Below are 16,673 nucleotides of genomic sequence, written 5' to 3'. Positions count from 1 at the left end.
CCTCTGTTCCACTCCTGTTTTCTTCTTAGCACCATTGCCCGGGTTGGTGTTTGTGATTCTGTTCCTTTGCTGGGATGTCTGTCTTTCTTGTGAGGGCTTCCTATCTCCAAATTTAGATTTTACGCAGCTTCACAGTGGAGATGATCTGTCTCCGTCCCCGCTGTGACACCAAAGCCAGCTCGGGGGCCTGGCTCAATAAATGCATCAGCGAAGCGGCAGGAATCATGGTTCCGTCATGGGGAGCACAGTCTCTCTTCCTCCACCCTCCCTCCTTATTTCTCCCTGAAGGGCAGCACTGAGGAACGCAACCTCCCCAAGGACAGCTGTTCAAAGAGCTCAGCTGCGCCCACCGGCAGCAATGGTTTGCTCTGTCCCCGGAGGGCAGCAGCCACTGCTTCTGCTACCACCACCACAACCGACGCCCCCATCTGTCCAGGCTTCTCGCTGTGGTCCTGCTGCAAGGGAAGGACATCAAGATCTAGAGAGGTCTAGGGTGGCCAACCTACAGCCCATTATGAGCCAGAACTCTAGTCCCCCCACCCTGCCCTGCTGACCTGTCTGTCGGCTGTCCCCTGCTGGGCAGGGAGAGCAGACATTTATCCAGAACCGGGCAGGGTGGGAAAGAGACACATCAAACACCCAGAAGAGAAGCAACTTCAAAGGCTTCCCCTTCCCGGGTGCCCTCCAGGGGTTTTCTCAGGAAAGGGCTGCCTTAATGGGGACACTGTGTCTGAATTCGGTCCCTCAAGAAATGCACAAAAGAGAGAGAAGAAAGGCTGGCTTAAGGCAGAGGCCTTTCAAGTCCTGGTGCGGCGCGTTCGGGAGCTAAGCACGGCACACAGGAGTTGTGGGTGGGTATCTGTCCTTCCTTAAAGACCACGGACTCATCCACGTGGTGCCAGGTGAATGAAATGAGAAGTTTTCAGGGCTGCCAAGCTCTGGGTTACAGCTTTGCAGCCGCATACTTCTAATAGCATCAAAAAGGTAGAACAACATCCAGGGTTGACTGTGTCTGCAGCACGAGCCCCAGTGACTGTCAGGAATGGGCACTAAGTTAACTGGCCAATGAGGCGCTACGGTTTGCATGTTTGTGTCCCCTGCAGTCACACGCTGGAACCCTGGCTCCCTCTGTGATGGCGGAAGGAGGTGGGGCTTTGGAGAAGGGACTGGGTCATGAGGGCGGAGCCCTTGCGATGGGATTGGCACCCTCATAAAAGAGACGCCACGGAGCTCCTCTTCCCACTGCCAGGCGAGGATACGAGGGGAAGCCCCACTTAACACGCGGGCTCCCTGAGTTTGGGCTCCCTAAGTTCGGGCTCCCAGACTCCGGAACTGGGAGCAATGACTTTCTGGGGTTCATGAGCCACCCGGTCTGTGATATTTGTCTTAGCAGCCCAAATGGACTAAAACAGGAGAATCAAGTGGATTTTCACATAAAACTGTTCCTGAGCCTAGCTCTTAATGACTGATCGCATTTTATCCTTATTGGAGTGGTGCACGTGGGGAACCTAACATGAGTGTTGTCCCTATGGGCTCGCCTACTGCGTCACAACTGCTTGTTGAGCAACCTTTGCTTCCTCTTAATTCTCTGGGGCCTCCCTTTCTGTGTACTGAATCCTTCCTTGTGGCGGGTGGAGAGCAGGGTGCGGGGCCCAGCGTTCTGCAGGCCCAGGAGGTCCAACCCCACGCAAACTATGACCTGCATCTTCTTTAGACATGAATATACAGATAAACTGAGGCTTTTAGCTCGGGGCACCCTCTGCCAGGGGAACAGTAAGACTCACGGAGGGATTTGAAGCGTTGAAAGGAGGTGACTTAACATAAACAGATCTTCTGAGCCAGAAGGAATATTAAAGACGCCCCGAGGACTCTAAATAGCCCACCTCTTGGAATCCTTCATCACCCCTCTGCCTAGTAGCACACTGCCTGCAGAGGGTGGCGGTCTGGCCAGGGCCACCCTGTTGTCAGGCCTAGGAGGCCCTGGGTTAACGTAGCCAATAAGGCAGAAGTGGCTGCTGCTGTCAAACACTGACGGGGTTCGAATACAATGGGACTCCCTCACCGTATTCCTCTGCAGAAATGCCCACTGCGAGGCGTTCATACTTGAGCTCCCGGGATAGAGTGATGGGACATAAGCCAGACTGGAGTGGCACTAGGAGAGGGCAGAGTGACAGTTAGCACACATGGGTCTTTGAAGAGAGAGAAGTGGTTGAAGGAAATATGGAATGAAGATTGGGTAGTTTATTTAAGATAAGAAAAGCAAACATTATAAGTGCTAGTTGGGGTGAGCCAGCGAGAGGGCAGATGGATTAGGAACTGGGCCCCTGAGCCAGTCAGCCTGCTGGTGTCCCTCCTCACTGTGCAGCCCTGGGCAAGCCTGTCGCCTTCTCTGTGTCTCAGTTTCTTCTCACGTAGAAATGGATAGCCATTGCTGCCTGTGAGGGCTATGTGAGGCTTAAATGAACAGTATAAAATCTGTAGGACAGAGCTCGACAGAAAAGTCCAGGATAAGAATCAGAATGCTCACGCAGCTGCAAGGAAACTGTGCATATATGGTAGAGAGAAGAACCAGCTGCTAGAACACGAGTCTCCAAATGCAGGACAGGATGCAACTCAGAGCTCAGGTGGAGATCCTGAGCTCGGTCAGAGGACAGCCGGCTCCTCTGCTGTAACCAAGGAAAGGAGGAGGCAGAACCCTTCCACTGGCAAATGTTCACTGAAGCCTTCCAATGTCCAGGCACTGCGCTCAACCCCAGGGGTGCAGTCATCCGCAGGACAGACACAACGCTCCCGTCGCGGAGCTCAATTCCAGTGGCTGAGTCGGGCAGCGCACTTGACACTTGAACACGGTGACCAGAAGATACAAGGAGATGGGAGTGGGGAGGGAAGGCCGCTCTGAGAAGGTGGCATCTGAGCAAGATTTGAAGGAGGGGGCAGTGAGCCATGGGGATGTCTGGAGGAAGAACATTCTGGGGAGGGAACAGCCAGTGGGCCTGGGGCACACCTGGCAGGCGAGGCAGGGTGGGCAGTGGTGGTGGCGCTGAGGCTGCTGTGTCCCTCTGTTCATGCTGGGCCATGCTCAGAAGCGGGCGCCTTCAGCTCGTCTGACTCACCTATGCACTCACAAGCCTCTCTAAGCATGTTTGGTGTGCAGGAGATGCGCCCGCGCCCCCCCCCCCCCCCACCGCCGCCGGCATGGCAATACAGAGATGAATAGACCCTGTCTTACGCTTGGCCCTGTCTTGGGGTACGGTGGGGTGGGAGGCTGGTGTTGAAGCCACGTGCTAGGTAAAGCTGCCCGCTGCTGCAGGTATGACCAGGACACCGGGGCGGGGTCTTCAGAATGGGGTGGGAGGCTCAGAAGAGGTTTTGTGGCCGTGAACGCCCTGCAGAAGAAGTCTTCTGTACCGGCAGCTCCCACTGTTTCCAGCTCCCACAGCACAAGCGTCTGTTGCCTCTGGGTGTTAACTGCTTTGTTTCTGGGGTTTTGAGCAGTCGGGACATGGGGATGCAGCATTCTCAGAAGCCTTTGTATACAAAGTACGTCTCCCTTCTAAGACAGCGGGCAGGAAGTCTACAGGTCCCACATGACTCTGACATCCCAGGTTTGTGTCCTCAGGTCGGGGCCTCCATTTACTCTGAAAGCGTTCTGGTTGGGATGATAAATTAGTTGGTCCCCCCTGGGTATAGGTGACAGTTTCGTGATGAGAGAGGATCAGGAATAAATACGGTAGGAAAAGCTTGGCATCCAAGTGACTTGTTTACTTGCATTTTGATGTGCAGATGCCTGTAAGGACTTTTATAGAAAGACCAGCAAAATTGGCTAGAACCTAATCAAAGCCCTGCACCCTCACTTTTCTGAAGTTGAGCAGAGGCAAGAACCTTGGGTGAACTGGCACCTTTTCGTATTCTGATGGAAGCTGATTAATAAGCACAGGTTTGCCGAAATCAAAGCAAATGGCTAAATCAAATCAAGCTAATATTTCAAACGAAGGAAGAGAGGATGGCAGAGAAAGGAGCTGAGCAGTTGTCAAGGGCAGCTCGGGGGCCGAAGAGAGATGCCCGTGAGCTTGCTGACTTAGCCCTCCCTGTTGGCACCTACAGCACCCATGGAAGCCCAGTTGCCATGGAAACACCACTGTCAAGGCTGGAACCTATGAGGTCTCTTCAGAGCTCTGTGCCCGGCATTGTTTCAGCATCCATGCAGTTCAAGAGCCTTGCTACAATGATGAGACTTGCTGTGTAGGCAAAGGCGCCTCAGAGACTGTGAAGCACAAGGATGAAGCTATTAGGCCTGACCTGATGAGCAAGAAGTTAGGTGAGGGGGTGGAACTGGGGAAGATACACAAGTTGGTGATGGGCAGGGGTGGCACTGGGAACAAATCTAACTTTGGTGCAAGCACCACACTGGAAGTACCACGCGCTGCCTCTGAAGCTCAAGCTGCTGTGACGCGGATGGTCACCTATCATACCTGGTTTCACAGAGTTCTTTATAATACGCCAAGGGCTTTCCCATGTGCTTTCTCCTGTGGATGATCTGGGCGTCTACATTCCTGTGACTTCAGCATGTAACGCATTATCTTCAGCAAATTTTTCTCACTTAATCATCTCCTTCTGTCACTCAACCAAGCAGGTACCAGCCTTCTCCCATCGCAAGGGCTGTACGCTTGTTTTAATAACACTGGAGGCAAAAGCTAATTAGGGAAAAAATCCCTCGCCACTTCAAGTGATTCATTTTGAGCCAGACGTCTGCAGTCTGAGAGTCTTTGAATGACAGCCTGCCCCAGCCTGTGGATGTCTGAGGTAGAACTTTGTCTGGTCCAGGCATGAATGGCGTGCAGAGACATGGCGTGCGAACTGCGGGGAGGACTCGGCAAGGAAAGTCCCGTGGAATGTTGACGTCAGATCGGATCTACTGAGCCCCAGGTGGGCAAGGTGCTGTGTGAGGCTAAGAGGATAACAAGACCCCCGGTTTTAATGCAGTTTTTATTGTTATTTAGGTGTGGTCAGGCCAACAGAGTAGGAGACTGCTGCTGCTGGGAAGATGGTTTGTTGTGTTCCCCCATCACAAGGGCAGGGGGCACGCCACACCGGCAGGGCCACCTGGAGAAGCCCCAGGCTGCTCAGGAGGCATATGGGGACGGGGAGCTGTGGTCAAGAGCCTCTACTGTGGTTTCCATGGGCAGGGAGGGTGAGGCCAAGTAAGAAGGCGAAGAGTTGGCCAGTTTGAATAATTTCAGTGGGCTCTGAGGCACAGGGGCTGCCCCTTGTTGTCTAGGACCTGGCTCCGGGGGGAGGAGGGCAGGATGTGAGACGCCAGTCAAGGAGATGGCGGGGTATGGGCTCCAGGTGGGCGGGCTTGCATCTGAAAGGGGCACCCCAAGGACCATCGGTGGCCGTCTGTAGGGACCTGCTGCCTTGGTTCCACTGCTGCAGACAGAAGCGTCCACACAGGGGAGCCCGCTCAGGCCCACGAAGGACACTGACCAGGGATGGCTGAGCTTCTCTGTGTATAAGCAGAGTTTTAAGTTCCCATAAAGTCAAATTCGTCTACATTTTCTATGACAATTTCTTCTTATGCTTCTGAATTTAAAAAGCCTTCACATACATTCTTCATAGCTCACCAAAGATTTGATAAACTTTATCTTCCATTCTCTTACTAATTTCTTATAAGTTGCCTTCCTTAAGTTTAAGTTATAATTTCTATGACTTAAATTTTTATTTATAAATTTTATATTGTTTATATATTATTAATAGTTAACATGTATTTTATACAATATATTCTATATTAATAATTTTAGTTGAAATGTCTTTATCATTTAAACATTATTTAATTCAGTATTTCCCAGAGGGTTGCTATAAGTAGTCTTGATAATAATAGATGATGATTTTAGGTATTCCATTGACACAAATATTTTTATGTTAGTGATTTAATGATTTTGTGGTTTTTTGCAAATGAGTATACATAATCATGGTACCAAACCTATGTTTTCACAGATGGGTTTGCTTAGTTTAAGTTTTTAGAGATGAGTCCGTTTTAAACGTCATGTGGATAAGTGTGGGTGACTAACAAAGACAGCCAATGGGTAATGGGGTTACAAAAATTACCGAAACTTGAGAGACATCAGATGGGTTCCCTTGAAATTTACTTGGCTGCCTAGAGTAGGGTAACACTCCACTGATCCCCCAAAACTTGCCTCCAGATTGTAACCAACCACTCCAAACCATTTACTGAATCTCCCATTGATAATGATTTATAAAAATCTTGTATCAATTCTTATGTGCGGCATTTCTGGAGACCCTTTTTTGTTCCATTAACCTCTCATTAGTCTTGGGCTATTATCATACTCTTAATCACTGCGCTTGACTTAATGTCTGGCCCCGCAGGTCTTCCCTCCCTGCAAGGAGGGCTGACTTGGAGGGCTGGAGTCAGCGTAGGGGACGTCAGAGGCCAGTGACATGTGGACAGCAGCATGCCCAGGAAAGCCCCTGGGGTCTGGCCCATGTGGATTATGGTTACAGAGCCAGGGCTGGCCAGTCATTCCCAGACCCAGAGTTAGGAGTCAAGAGCTCCGCTGTCCCAAGAGTAAATGGGAAGGACGAAAAGAAATACTAGATATTGACTGAAAGCGGGAAGAACCAATGACTCTGTATAATTAAGAACTAGACTGGGAGGGATGAAATTCGAGATGCTGGGCATGTCACAGCATCCTTTCTGTTGTGTGGTCATCTGTCTGTGAAAGGGGAGAATATTGCCTGTTGCCAAATAGTTTAAAGACATTTAAGTCTATCAGGAAAAGGCATGTATATGTGTTTACACGCACACTCACATTATATCTACAAGTATGCTAAGGCTGAAGAAGGCCGATAGGAAAATCCAGACTTAAAACCAGTGTGGAAATAGGCATTAACCTCCCCCTGAGAGTTCTCATTAAATCATATTATTCCTTAAAATACACAGCTTTCCCAGTGATTTTAACTGTTTCTTTGGAGTACATCAACACTTTGACTGAAAGGCTAGGTAGAACTTAAAAAAAAACAAGAAAGTATGAAGAACCACAAACCACAGAACATACATTCTCAAACCACACATCCTACAATCAGTAGGAAAAAAAATAGTTTACCTTAAAATAATTAGTCTCATATATAATTTTTTAAAAAGCCAGTACACAGGGCACAAAGTGGGTAAGGTACCAGGGTAAGATGGAGTCATCCATCCCCTAGCCCAGGGGTAAGACTTCATGGCCCAGTAGCCTGGGTCTGCAGAATGGAATTCGTCAGAACTGAAGGGACGGGGGAGCCGGAAAGGGCTGGAGCGTGCCTTTACTTCACAAACGCATCCCCCAGAGGAATGAGCAAAGGACTCCATTAGTCACCCACCTCCTGCTCCTCCAAGGTGACACCATTTAACATTAACTTCTCTTGCCACCCAAAGCCAAAGTGTTATCACATTTTGTTGAACTTCTGGTGTCTCGAGTTGGGGGAAACTGTGATGGCCAGCATCTTCACGCATGAGTGGAAGCCAGAGAAGGCAGGGAGCAGATGCCGCGACATGCTAAGAAACAGCGTCCTGTGGGATTAACCGGAGGAAATTAATCCCAAAGGACTTTGTCTCAAGATTCAAATGCAAGTCACAAGTGGGAACCTTGGTGTGAATTAAGACAATGTTCACGGGCGAGGCAGGGGAGGATCTGGGAGGTCTACTTCCCTGTAAAACGCTTGCGTTTGTGGCTGGGTCAAGACGTTGGCCATCTCGGAGAGGCTGGAGTGACATCTCACCCACCCTCTCCAGTTCTGCAAGGCCAGCTGCGGGATCTCCTGATGATGGAAGAGGGCTTTGAAAAGAAGAACTGGGTTTATAAATAATGCATTGCCTTTGTCTTGCAGGAATTCTGGAGGCAGAGGTACAATCAGATCGGCTGTGAACAGCTTACATAGCAAATCTAATAGGTTTGTAAATTAGATTTTGTGTTCATTTGTTTTTGCTGTAAGGCAGCTATTAATCTGCTTCCCCTCTTTGCTGGATGGTGCCCTTCTTACTTAGCAAAGAGATCTGTTTTGTTTCACTTTGACTGTGCATCGCCCTAATCACTTTGGGGGGCTTGGGGGAACTGTCCATAAAGGAGTCCATGAAATGGCCTAAGTGACCCCAAGTCTGGAGGCTGCAGAAGTGGAAAACTCAGACGCTAAGAGTCACTTTCTGGGAAAGAGTCCACCCCACTCTGAAGCACTCGGGCCACCAAAGAGCACATTCGTAACTTGCATTTTTGCTGGGCAATGGAGACTCTCAATGGAATCAGGGCTTTCACCCAGTTTCACTGTAGATCACTTGTCCAGGATGTTAAGATGGGAAAGAAAACATTCAGAAACTTTGCTGAGAACTCTTAAAAACACTAGGGAGTCGATTCAGCCATGTCAGCTTGATAACTTGAATGCATCTTCTAAGTTCTGAGACTGTTCCCTCCCATGACAGTCCTTGGCCAGGGGACAGCTTGATGCAGGGGAGCGAGCAAACGCTTTGTAAGCCAGCAGATCCAGGCTTGCCCCTGGCTATGCTTGGACCATGCCTCTGAGTCCCCATTGTCCAGTGACAACTGCCCCAAAGCTCTGACCTGGAGTCTTAGAAGCTCAAGCTTAAGGAGCAATGAAGGAAAAAAGAGAATACCAAGTTATTTGACATAAATGAAGGCCGCTACTCAAAACAGAGAGCTTGCTTTACTTTCTCAATATCCTGTTTTGGTCAGTCTGGGAATGAGAGGTCCAGTTATTCAGAGTAAGGTGTATGATTTGCCCTTCCGATGTTTTTAGGTCTCCAGGCCATATGACACCTGCCCACAGTGGCCATTCCTGATCCTAGAGGACTGACTGAGGAAACTGTCCTCTCTGTCCCTGACACCATTGCTTCTGGATCTCGGAATGAACTCTTAACGCCTGATGAAATGCAGACATACCACGTGACCCTCTCCCACTGTGGAAACATGCCTCCTTTTTCAAAAGGAAGATCCTGCCCCTGGGAGCAGGATCTCCCTTGTCTTGTGGTCACTTGGGGTTGGGGGCAGGGTCTGCAGTCTTCTTGGGAGCTGGGCAGACCTAGATTCGGTCCAAGGGCATGTTAGCAGGGACCTTGGACAAGTCATCTTACCCCTCTAAGCCTCAGTTTCCTCATTCAGTTGGAATAATGACACATCTTTTTCAAGGGGTGTTTCAAGGATGAGAACCTGTGACTATAAGGCTCTAGCCCAGCCCGATGTGTTCAAGGCATGCAGCTGACGTGCACTCCTGTCGCTGTGGGTGCACTCATGGCATCAGGAGACGGGCGGAGAAACGTGAGCCTGACATGAGACTCCAGTGTCCTTGGGGTGGGCAGGGTGCTAGGGGCAGGAGGGCACGTTCATTGAGGAGGACTCTCTCAACTCACTCATCCAGCCGAGTTTGTGCAGCACAGAGCACAAACCACCAGTGAACAGAGGTGGTCCCTGGGGTCATCTACCAGGGGTGTCCAACCCGGGGCCTGGGACAGCTGTGAATGCAGCCCAATGCAAAACTGTAAAGTTACTTAAAACACGATGAGATTTTTGTGTGTGTGATTACATGTCACAGTGTATTTACTGTGTGGCCCAAGACAACTCTTCTTCCAGTGTGGCTCGGAGATGCCAAAAGGTTGGACACCCCAAATCCACCCCTTGATTTTACAGATAAGATGACAGGGGTCCAGAGAGACTTGCCCAGAACCACAACAAGACAATGACAGAGCCAGGGTTCAAGTTCAGTAAAACTGTGGATGGTTAGGCAGGAGCCCATCCAGGTTTTGCTAGGAAGTAGACAGAGACATGGAATTTGACCACTGTCTGTGCCAACGTTTCTCTCTCTTTCCCTACCCTCATCGCCTGTGTCCCGGAGAAGCCAGTTCTGCAGGCTTCTGAGCAGGGCGCCCCCGCAAGGCTCCGTGCTAGAATACCTCTGCACGTCCTTCCCACTGAGCGCTCCTGGGGGCTCCCAATGTGTTCATTTCCGAGGAGCATCACCCAAGGCTGAGTCCAAATTAAGCCATAAGAGGCCCCGTCACTGGTTTCTGATGAGACTATCAGCTCACCTCTTAGGCAGACATCTGCTCACCACAAATACCACAGCATCTCTATCACGTGCGCCTCCTGACGCAGCTGTGCTGAAGCTTGGGGTCTTGGGTATAGCAGCTACATCGGTGGCCCCGAGGGTCACCCCTCCTACCTGTGGCCTTACACAAAAGCAGCGCTACCACAGAAACGCAGCCACGAGCAGCTCCCACCGGAGCCTTATGGGATGGCAGCCAGTGGTGGGTACCAGTGATTGGTGGTCCATATAGAACTCGAGAACCTTAGCGCTGGGTATCTTCTGCTTCTACCTATACCTTTTTTCTAGAAACGGGAACCCTGAGGCTCAGGGAGGTGCAGTGATTTTCCCACAGTCACACAGCTCGTGAAATCTTACCACTACACCCTCTGCTTCCTTTCAAGAAAGCAGCAAAAATTCCAAAGGGTCAGGTCCTCCGTACCTCCCGTAGGCTTTCCCTCAGCCTGCATGCTAGAGAGGAGGCAAAAACTCTTTTCAACCTCTGCAAGAGTTACCCTATTTGAACCCGAGACAAGGGGTACCAACCAGAACAGTCAGGAGTACTGAGGAATGGGGAGAAGGCACACAATGCGCACCTCCAAGTGAATTTCTTCTCTACCGGCAAAGAGCAAAACAGAGCGCTGGGTGTAGACCCCATTAAAAAGCTGTCATCTTTTTTGAATTGGCCGTTCCAAGGTAAATGCAAAGGACGGAGATGCTTGGTGGGGATTCTTTAAAGCTCCGGAACTGGGCATCCCAAATCCAGTCCTCGCTGGAAGTGGGAGAACCCGCTCACTGTCAGCACAGACAAAGGAGCGTCTGGCGTGACCCACATGCATCTGTGTGCTGCTGGCAGAGGCAGGCGGCTCCGGCCTTTGGAGATGTAATTGTAACCTAGTTTCTTAGAAACCTACTAGCACAGATCTCGAGCCTCTGAATGGAGGCGGGGCCTGGAGTGCCCCGGGTTCCTGAGCTGGGTGGAAAGGTGGTGCACACCCAGAACTACGATTTGCCTCAGGCGTACAGAGCCTGCTAGCTTCTTATCCAGCCCCCCGACCCCACCCCACCGGACAGAATTCAAATCTGAATCCAGCAAACACTTTTACTGAGCACCTGCTATGAGAGGGAGCTCCCCTGCTTACAGTCTAGTGGGAGAGACACAGCGTCGATGCCTCGAACAGGGCAGGTGTTTGCAGTGGCATCTCAGTCATGAAGGACAGAGTGGTGGGATCAGGGGAGGATACAAGTTGCTGTTTTCTCTCCATTAAGTTTGTTAACCAGCATGACACCGGGCTGCTAATGCAACTGCTACCTGGAGTTTTGCAAAAGTAACTTGGAGAAGTATTACTATTCTGACCACGGCCGCTAGGCTGCACTGGGAGGAAACTCTGGGAGTGGGGTGGGAGCGAGGCAGTTTATCACCCCCTTCCCGTTCCCAAGAATATACGTGGGTTACGCCTTAGGGAGAAAGTCTGTGCATTCTAGAAGATAAATAGGCGTCCTCCCCTTCTCCAGTAATAACTGCAATCTTGCTCTTCCAAAGTTTACATCCGAGCGCCAGCAAACACAAAACTATTAGACTTGTCATTGGCATGCTAACAGATCATGTTTACCCTCTTCCTCCTTTTTTTCCCCTTCCAGAGCTGAAGTTGTAATAAATGGCTCCTCATCACCAGCGGTGGTTGACAGAAGTAATGAGAGCATTAAACACAACATCCAGCCGGCCTCAGCCAAGTGGAGGCACAACCAGACGCTCTCCCTGAGGATCAGGTAGTGGCGATTACCTCTAGGACGGGAGACAGGCTCGCCCTTCTTCAGGACAAGCCCGTAAATTGCTGCTCTCTGTCACCCAAAGGAGTTGGGATAGAAATAACATGTTTACCTCCCACTGAGGCAGGTTTCGTCTGTAAACGGTCCATCGGAAATAAAAACCCTAGGCAGGCCCTGCTCGGCCAGGAGGTGGGCGGGGAGGGGGTGGCAGGTGGCAGGAGCCTAGCTGGAGGGGCTGGAAGGAGCAGGGCTCTTGGGTGAGCAGCAGCGAGAGCCTGGGGGGTGGAGGCCACAGGTGGCTTCTCCCAGGGGACCAAGGAAGGAGGTCCAGGGAAACATCTCCTTCCCTGGATAAGGACACGTCTCCTGCTTAGGACTGCCTGGCGTCTGTGCTCTTTTCTGTAGTGCCAGCCCTCCCACTTGTAGAGTCTTGGGAGAGCTCCCCACCCGACATGCACACATCACAGTCTTGCGGCTGGAGCAGGCTGCCTTCCCAACAACACGGAAATGAAAGGCCACAGCCAGACTGGCTGGCTGGCCCAGGAGCTGCCATGACACCTGATGGCAAAGGCAGAGCCCTGCAGTTGTTGGGTGGTGGGCATGGGAACCCACCATGTGGGAATTTCAGCTTCCGCACTGTGGCTACTCGCCTTTGATGGAGCTGCCCCTGCCCCAGCAAAGCCTGGTCAGTGTAATCCAACCACTCATTTCCAGGCATCAGCTGGGGGCCCGGAGTGCTGACATGAATCAGGCAAGTTAGTGGGGAGACAGTATAAGCAAAAACAGGGCAGTATGGTGTGGTATACACGATAGACAGTAGTGCATCTTTATAAACAGGTGGAGATAAAAAGCTCATGTGAGGAGAGAGTACCTCATTTTGTAAGAGACCCAAAGGGGCTGAGCAGGAAGGGAACAGTGGGTTTTGAAGGATGATTAGGAGTCTGCCAGACATGCCAAGCAGCATATCGCTTGGATGCCGTCTGAAGTCTGGTGTTTGTGCTCAGTGCTGCCGGCACGAGGAGCAGGAGGGAGGGAGTGGGGTGAGGAGTTGATGGGGTAGCCAGGACCAGAGGGGGAACACCTTGACTATGGAGGTGACCTTCCCAGGCCATAACCATCGGGAGGGAGCAGAGAATGGGGGGGGGGGGCAGAGCACAGCGGTCACCCTTGCCCGGAGCTGCCCAAAGTGTCACCACACAGAGCAGGGAAGTGTCCCCTCCGGGTACACGCACTGTCAAAACAGAAATGCCCCCACACCCTCATTCTCAGGGCTTAGTTTTGGGAGAGGAGGGAGTGTCGGGGATAGAGAGGGGGCAGATCTGAGACCTGGCAGCTGAGACCATCTGGAGGAGCTGACCTCTGTCACCACCATCTGCCACCCCTCACTGAGCACCTCTTCTGAGCCCCCTGGATGGACTCTCCACCCTCATCACACCGCCCACCTGGACAGCAGCAGGCCTGCATACTGACCCTTGGATCAGCAGCACCGTGGGACCAGTCAGAACACCTCCTGGTTTCCCAGGACTGCCGTAACCGGTTCCCACCAACCCAGTGGCTTACAACAACAGACCCTTACTCCCTCTTGGTTCTGGGGGCCAGCGTTCTGAAGGCTCCGAGAGAATCTCCCCTGCCCCTTCCAGCTTCAGGTGGCTACAGTCTGTCTGTGTCCTGTGGCCACATCGCTCCGACCCCTGCCTCCGTGGTCACGTGGTTTTCTCCTCTGTGTCTGTGTATTCTGCTCACCTCTCTTATGAGGACCCTTGCCACTGGATTTAGGGCCCATCCAGGCAATTCAGGATGCTATCGTCCCAAGAGCCTTAATGCTAATAACATCTGCAGAGATGTTTTTCCCCCAACTAAAGCCGCATCCCAGGTTCCAGGGGGCAGGAGGTAGACCTATATTTGGGGAGGGCCACTATTTACCCCACCCCACCACCTGGGAGTGACTGGCTCTTCCTCCTGCTATTCGGGTGGAGAAATGAACCCCCGCCCCTTCCAGAGAAGACCAGACTGTGGCCTTCGTGGGGATCTATCTCACAGGAAACACGTGCCCTCACCCACGGGAGAAGAGAATTCCCTTCAACTTCCATTAATCACCAAAATTGTTTGTAATAAAAGATGCAGCGAGATATTTGGAATGGTGTTTAATAATTGATAGTAATTCCTTATAATTAGTTAGAAAGTAATCTACTCAGGTGTTTGTTTTTATGGGCTTTCTGGAGGCTCCCTTTGCTTTTCAGTGCATTGGGATAAATCACGACAAAGGATTTTTTGGCATTTCCCAAACTGTATTAGTCTGTCAAGTTGCATCATACTTAGTAAAGCACAGTAAGTTAAAACAATGCCTCTGTTTTCTATCAAGAGGTACGAATTACTCAGCAAGAGGGCCTCCCCAGCAGGAGAGCAAGAGGTCCAGGTCACTGATAAGGAGAGATGAACGGAAGGAAGAAGAGCGTGGTGCCTGCCAAGCCATCTAGCTGCCCCCTGGCTGCAGCAGGGGTGCCCCGGCCTGGACACATTAAGTCACCGGTGGAGCTCTAGAAAGTGTGCTGAGACCTGGGCGTCCCACTGGGAGGCACCACGGGCTGTGAGCATCTCAAACCCTGCAGGCGCCTCGGGGCGGCCGGGCAACCATCTGTACAATGGGGTGCCCATCTTGCAAGTTCTCTCATTTGCACGTTGTGTGAAGATTCTGTCCCTCTAGGGCTCTGGGGAAAAGCAGGCTTTGTATCGAAAAGGTGTCCTTGTATCTGTTCTAGATGAGAGCCCACTGCAGGACATGAAATTCGTTTCAGCTGATCTGGGCACCAAATTTCTCTCTCTCTCTCTCTCTCTCTGACTTGAATCATTTCTAATGATTTTTTGGGTGACTTAGAAAGGAAAACCTCTGATTCCTGGGGGACCAGGCCTGCACGGTTCTTCTTATAGGACACCCATCCTTTTTACGACTACATCCTATGCTAGATGATTCTAGAACTTTCCCCCTAAAGCAAAGTCACCCAAGAGCCTACCAAGCTGTCTTCTGATCACCTCTGCTCTGAAGCAACACCAAGCAACGACGCTCTGCAGGACTGGAGAGGCATCACTACTCACAAACCTCCAACTAGACAGCAATTAGGGGGCGGGGAAATCACACCCACAACACAGAACAACTTGCGCACTCAGTCTCTCCGAGGGAGAGTGATTGACAGACCTCATGGTACCCACATTCACACTTGCCCCCTGGGAGGCCTCCGGGGCCAGAGAAGGTTTCCATGGAAGAAAACAGACCCCTGAGGAACGAGGGACAGTTGTCATCCCAGTTTCTGCTCCTAGTTCGGGACTCACTGCCAGATGAGGGCCCCGGATCCTGCCGAAGGAAGGGGAGTAGTGTGCCCTCTGCTGGGTGTTCCCGAGATGGAGGGTTTCCCGGGCATTGCCGAAACCAGGCAGCCCTGGGAGAGCCAGAACTCGGGCCAGCTGGCCCTCTGTGGCAAGCTCACTGGAGTCCGAGTGGAGTCGTCTACCGTGGCAGCTTGCACTCCTCATGGGAAGTGGGCGTAACCAGGGCAACCAGAGTAGCCACCACCATAATCGCCCCAAGGCGATTTCTGACAAGCCCTGCCTGGAACCTCTGAGGGCACCGACCCCTCGGCTCCGCCCCTGTGTGCCGGGCTCCAGCCGCCCTGCAGGGTGTCGTGGGGCAGGCAAAGCTGGGTTGGGAAAGCGCCGCCTGTACCAGGGAGACTTACCCTCGTGTACGTTTGGTTCTTGTAGGAAACAAATCTTGAAGTTCTTGGATGCCGAAAAGGACATTTCTGTCCTCAAGGGGACGCTGAAGCCCGGGGACATCATTCACTACATCTTCGACCGGGACAGCACGATGAACGTGTCCCAGAACCTCTACGAGCTCCTCCCCCGGACGTCCCCGCTGAAGAACAAGCACTTCCGGACCTGCGCCATCGTGGGCAACTCGGGGGTCTTGCTGAACAGCGGCTGCGGGCGGGAGATCGACACCCACAGCTTCGTCATAAGGTAACCACAGCGGGGACTCTGGGTCCGGGGCAGCCGGCATGCTGAAGCTGGGTGTCACCGCGTGCGCCCCAAGAGGTCGAAACAAGGCACACCAGTGGGGTTAGTCTCAGCCTTACAGGTTGTATGACAAGGGTGTGGTGTGAGTAGGATGGAGTAAATGCATGTAAAATAGAAAGAAATATCGACGCCTCTGGTCTGAACCCTGACTGCACATTAGAATCACTTGGGAAACTTTTAAAAATCCCGATGTCCAGACTGCACCCCAGACCAATTACGTGGATCTGGAGGGTGGGGGGCATGTAGCCCAGGGAGCCCGGTAATTCCGTCACACAGTTCAGGTTGGGAATTGCTGGTCTAGTGCAGAGGTAGGCGGTCCATGGCCCACGACCTGTTTTTATAGATAAAGTTTTATTGGCACACAGCCCCGCCCATTGATTTCCATATCCTCAGTGGCTGCTTTCTTACTGTAATGTAGTATTGTATAGTTGGGAAAGGTTGAACCATTGCAATGGAAAGTGCAGATAGCCTGCAAAGCCTAAAGTATTTATAATCTGCCCCTTTACAGGGAAAGTTTGCTGACCCCTGGACAGCACCTGCTACAAAAAGATTAGTCAGAAAATCTCCTGGTTGGTCCAAGTTTGCAAAAACTCTTTCAGGCACTGGAGAAGGTTATATTCTCCTAGTAACTTTATATCCCGAAGTCAAAATCGGGGAAGTGAGAGAGCAACAAAGAAACTTGAGTTTTGTACTCGGCCATTCTTCTCATGAAAATATCACCTCTCACTTTTCAGTCGCCTGGG

General features: G+C 51.4%; 1 protein-coding gene across 1 annotated transcript in view; it reads left to right on the top strand.

Annotated features, from left to right (window-relative positions):
* Nucleotides 1–16,673, top strand: part of ST8SIA2 (ST8 alpha-N-acetyl-neuraminide alpha-2,8-sialyltransferase 2) — a 45,088-nt gene that overhangs the window by 14,621 nt on the left and 13,794 nt on the right. Inside the window, exons 2-4 of the mRNA XM_028502360.2 lie at nucleotides 7,888–7,950; nucleotides 11,731–11,859; nucleotides 15,616–15,873. Of these exons, the coding sequence (XP_028358161.1) occupies nucleotides 7,888–7,950; nucleotides 11,731–11,859; nucleotides 15,616–15,873 (450 nt within the window). The remainder of the gene's footprint in view (nucleotides 1–7,887; nucleotides 7,951–11,730; nucleotides 11,860–15,615; nucleotides 15,874–16,673) is intronic.

Source organism: Phyllostomus discolor, chromosome 12 (genome assembly GCF_004126475.2).
Source record: "Phyllostomus discolor isolate MPI-MPIP mPhyDis1 chromosome 12, mPhyDis1.pri.v3, whole genome shotgun sequence".
Classification (NCBI taxonomy): Eukaryota; Metazoa; Chordata; class Mammalia; order Chiroptera; family Phyllostomidae; genus Phyllostomus; species Phyllostomus discolor.
Note: the sequence above shows the minus strand (reverse complement) of the source record. Positions and strands in the feature narration are given on the sequence as shown.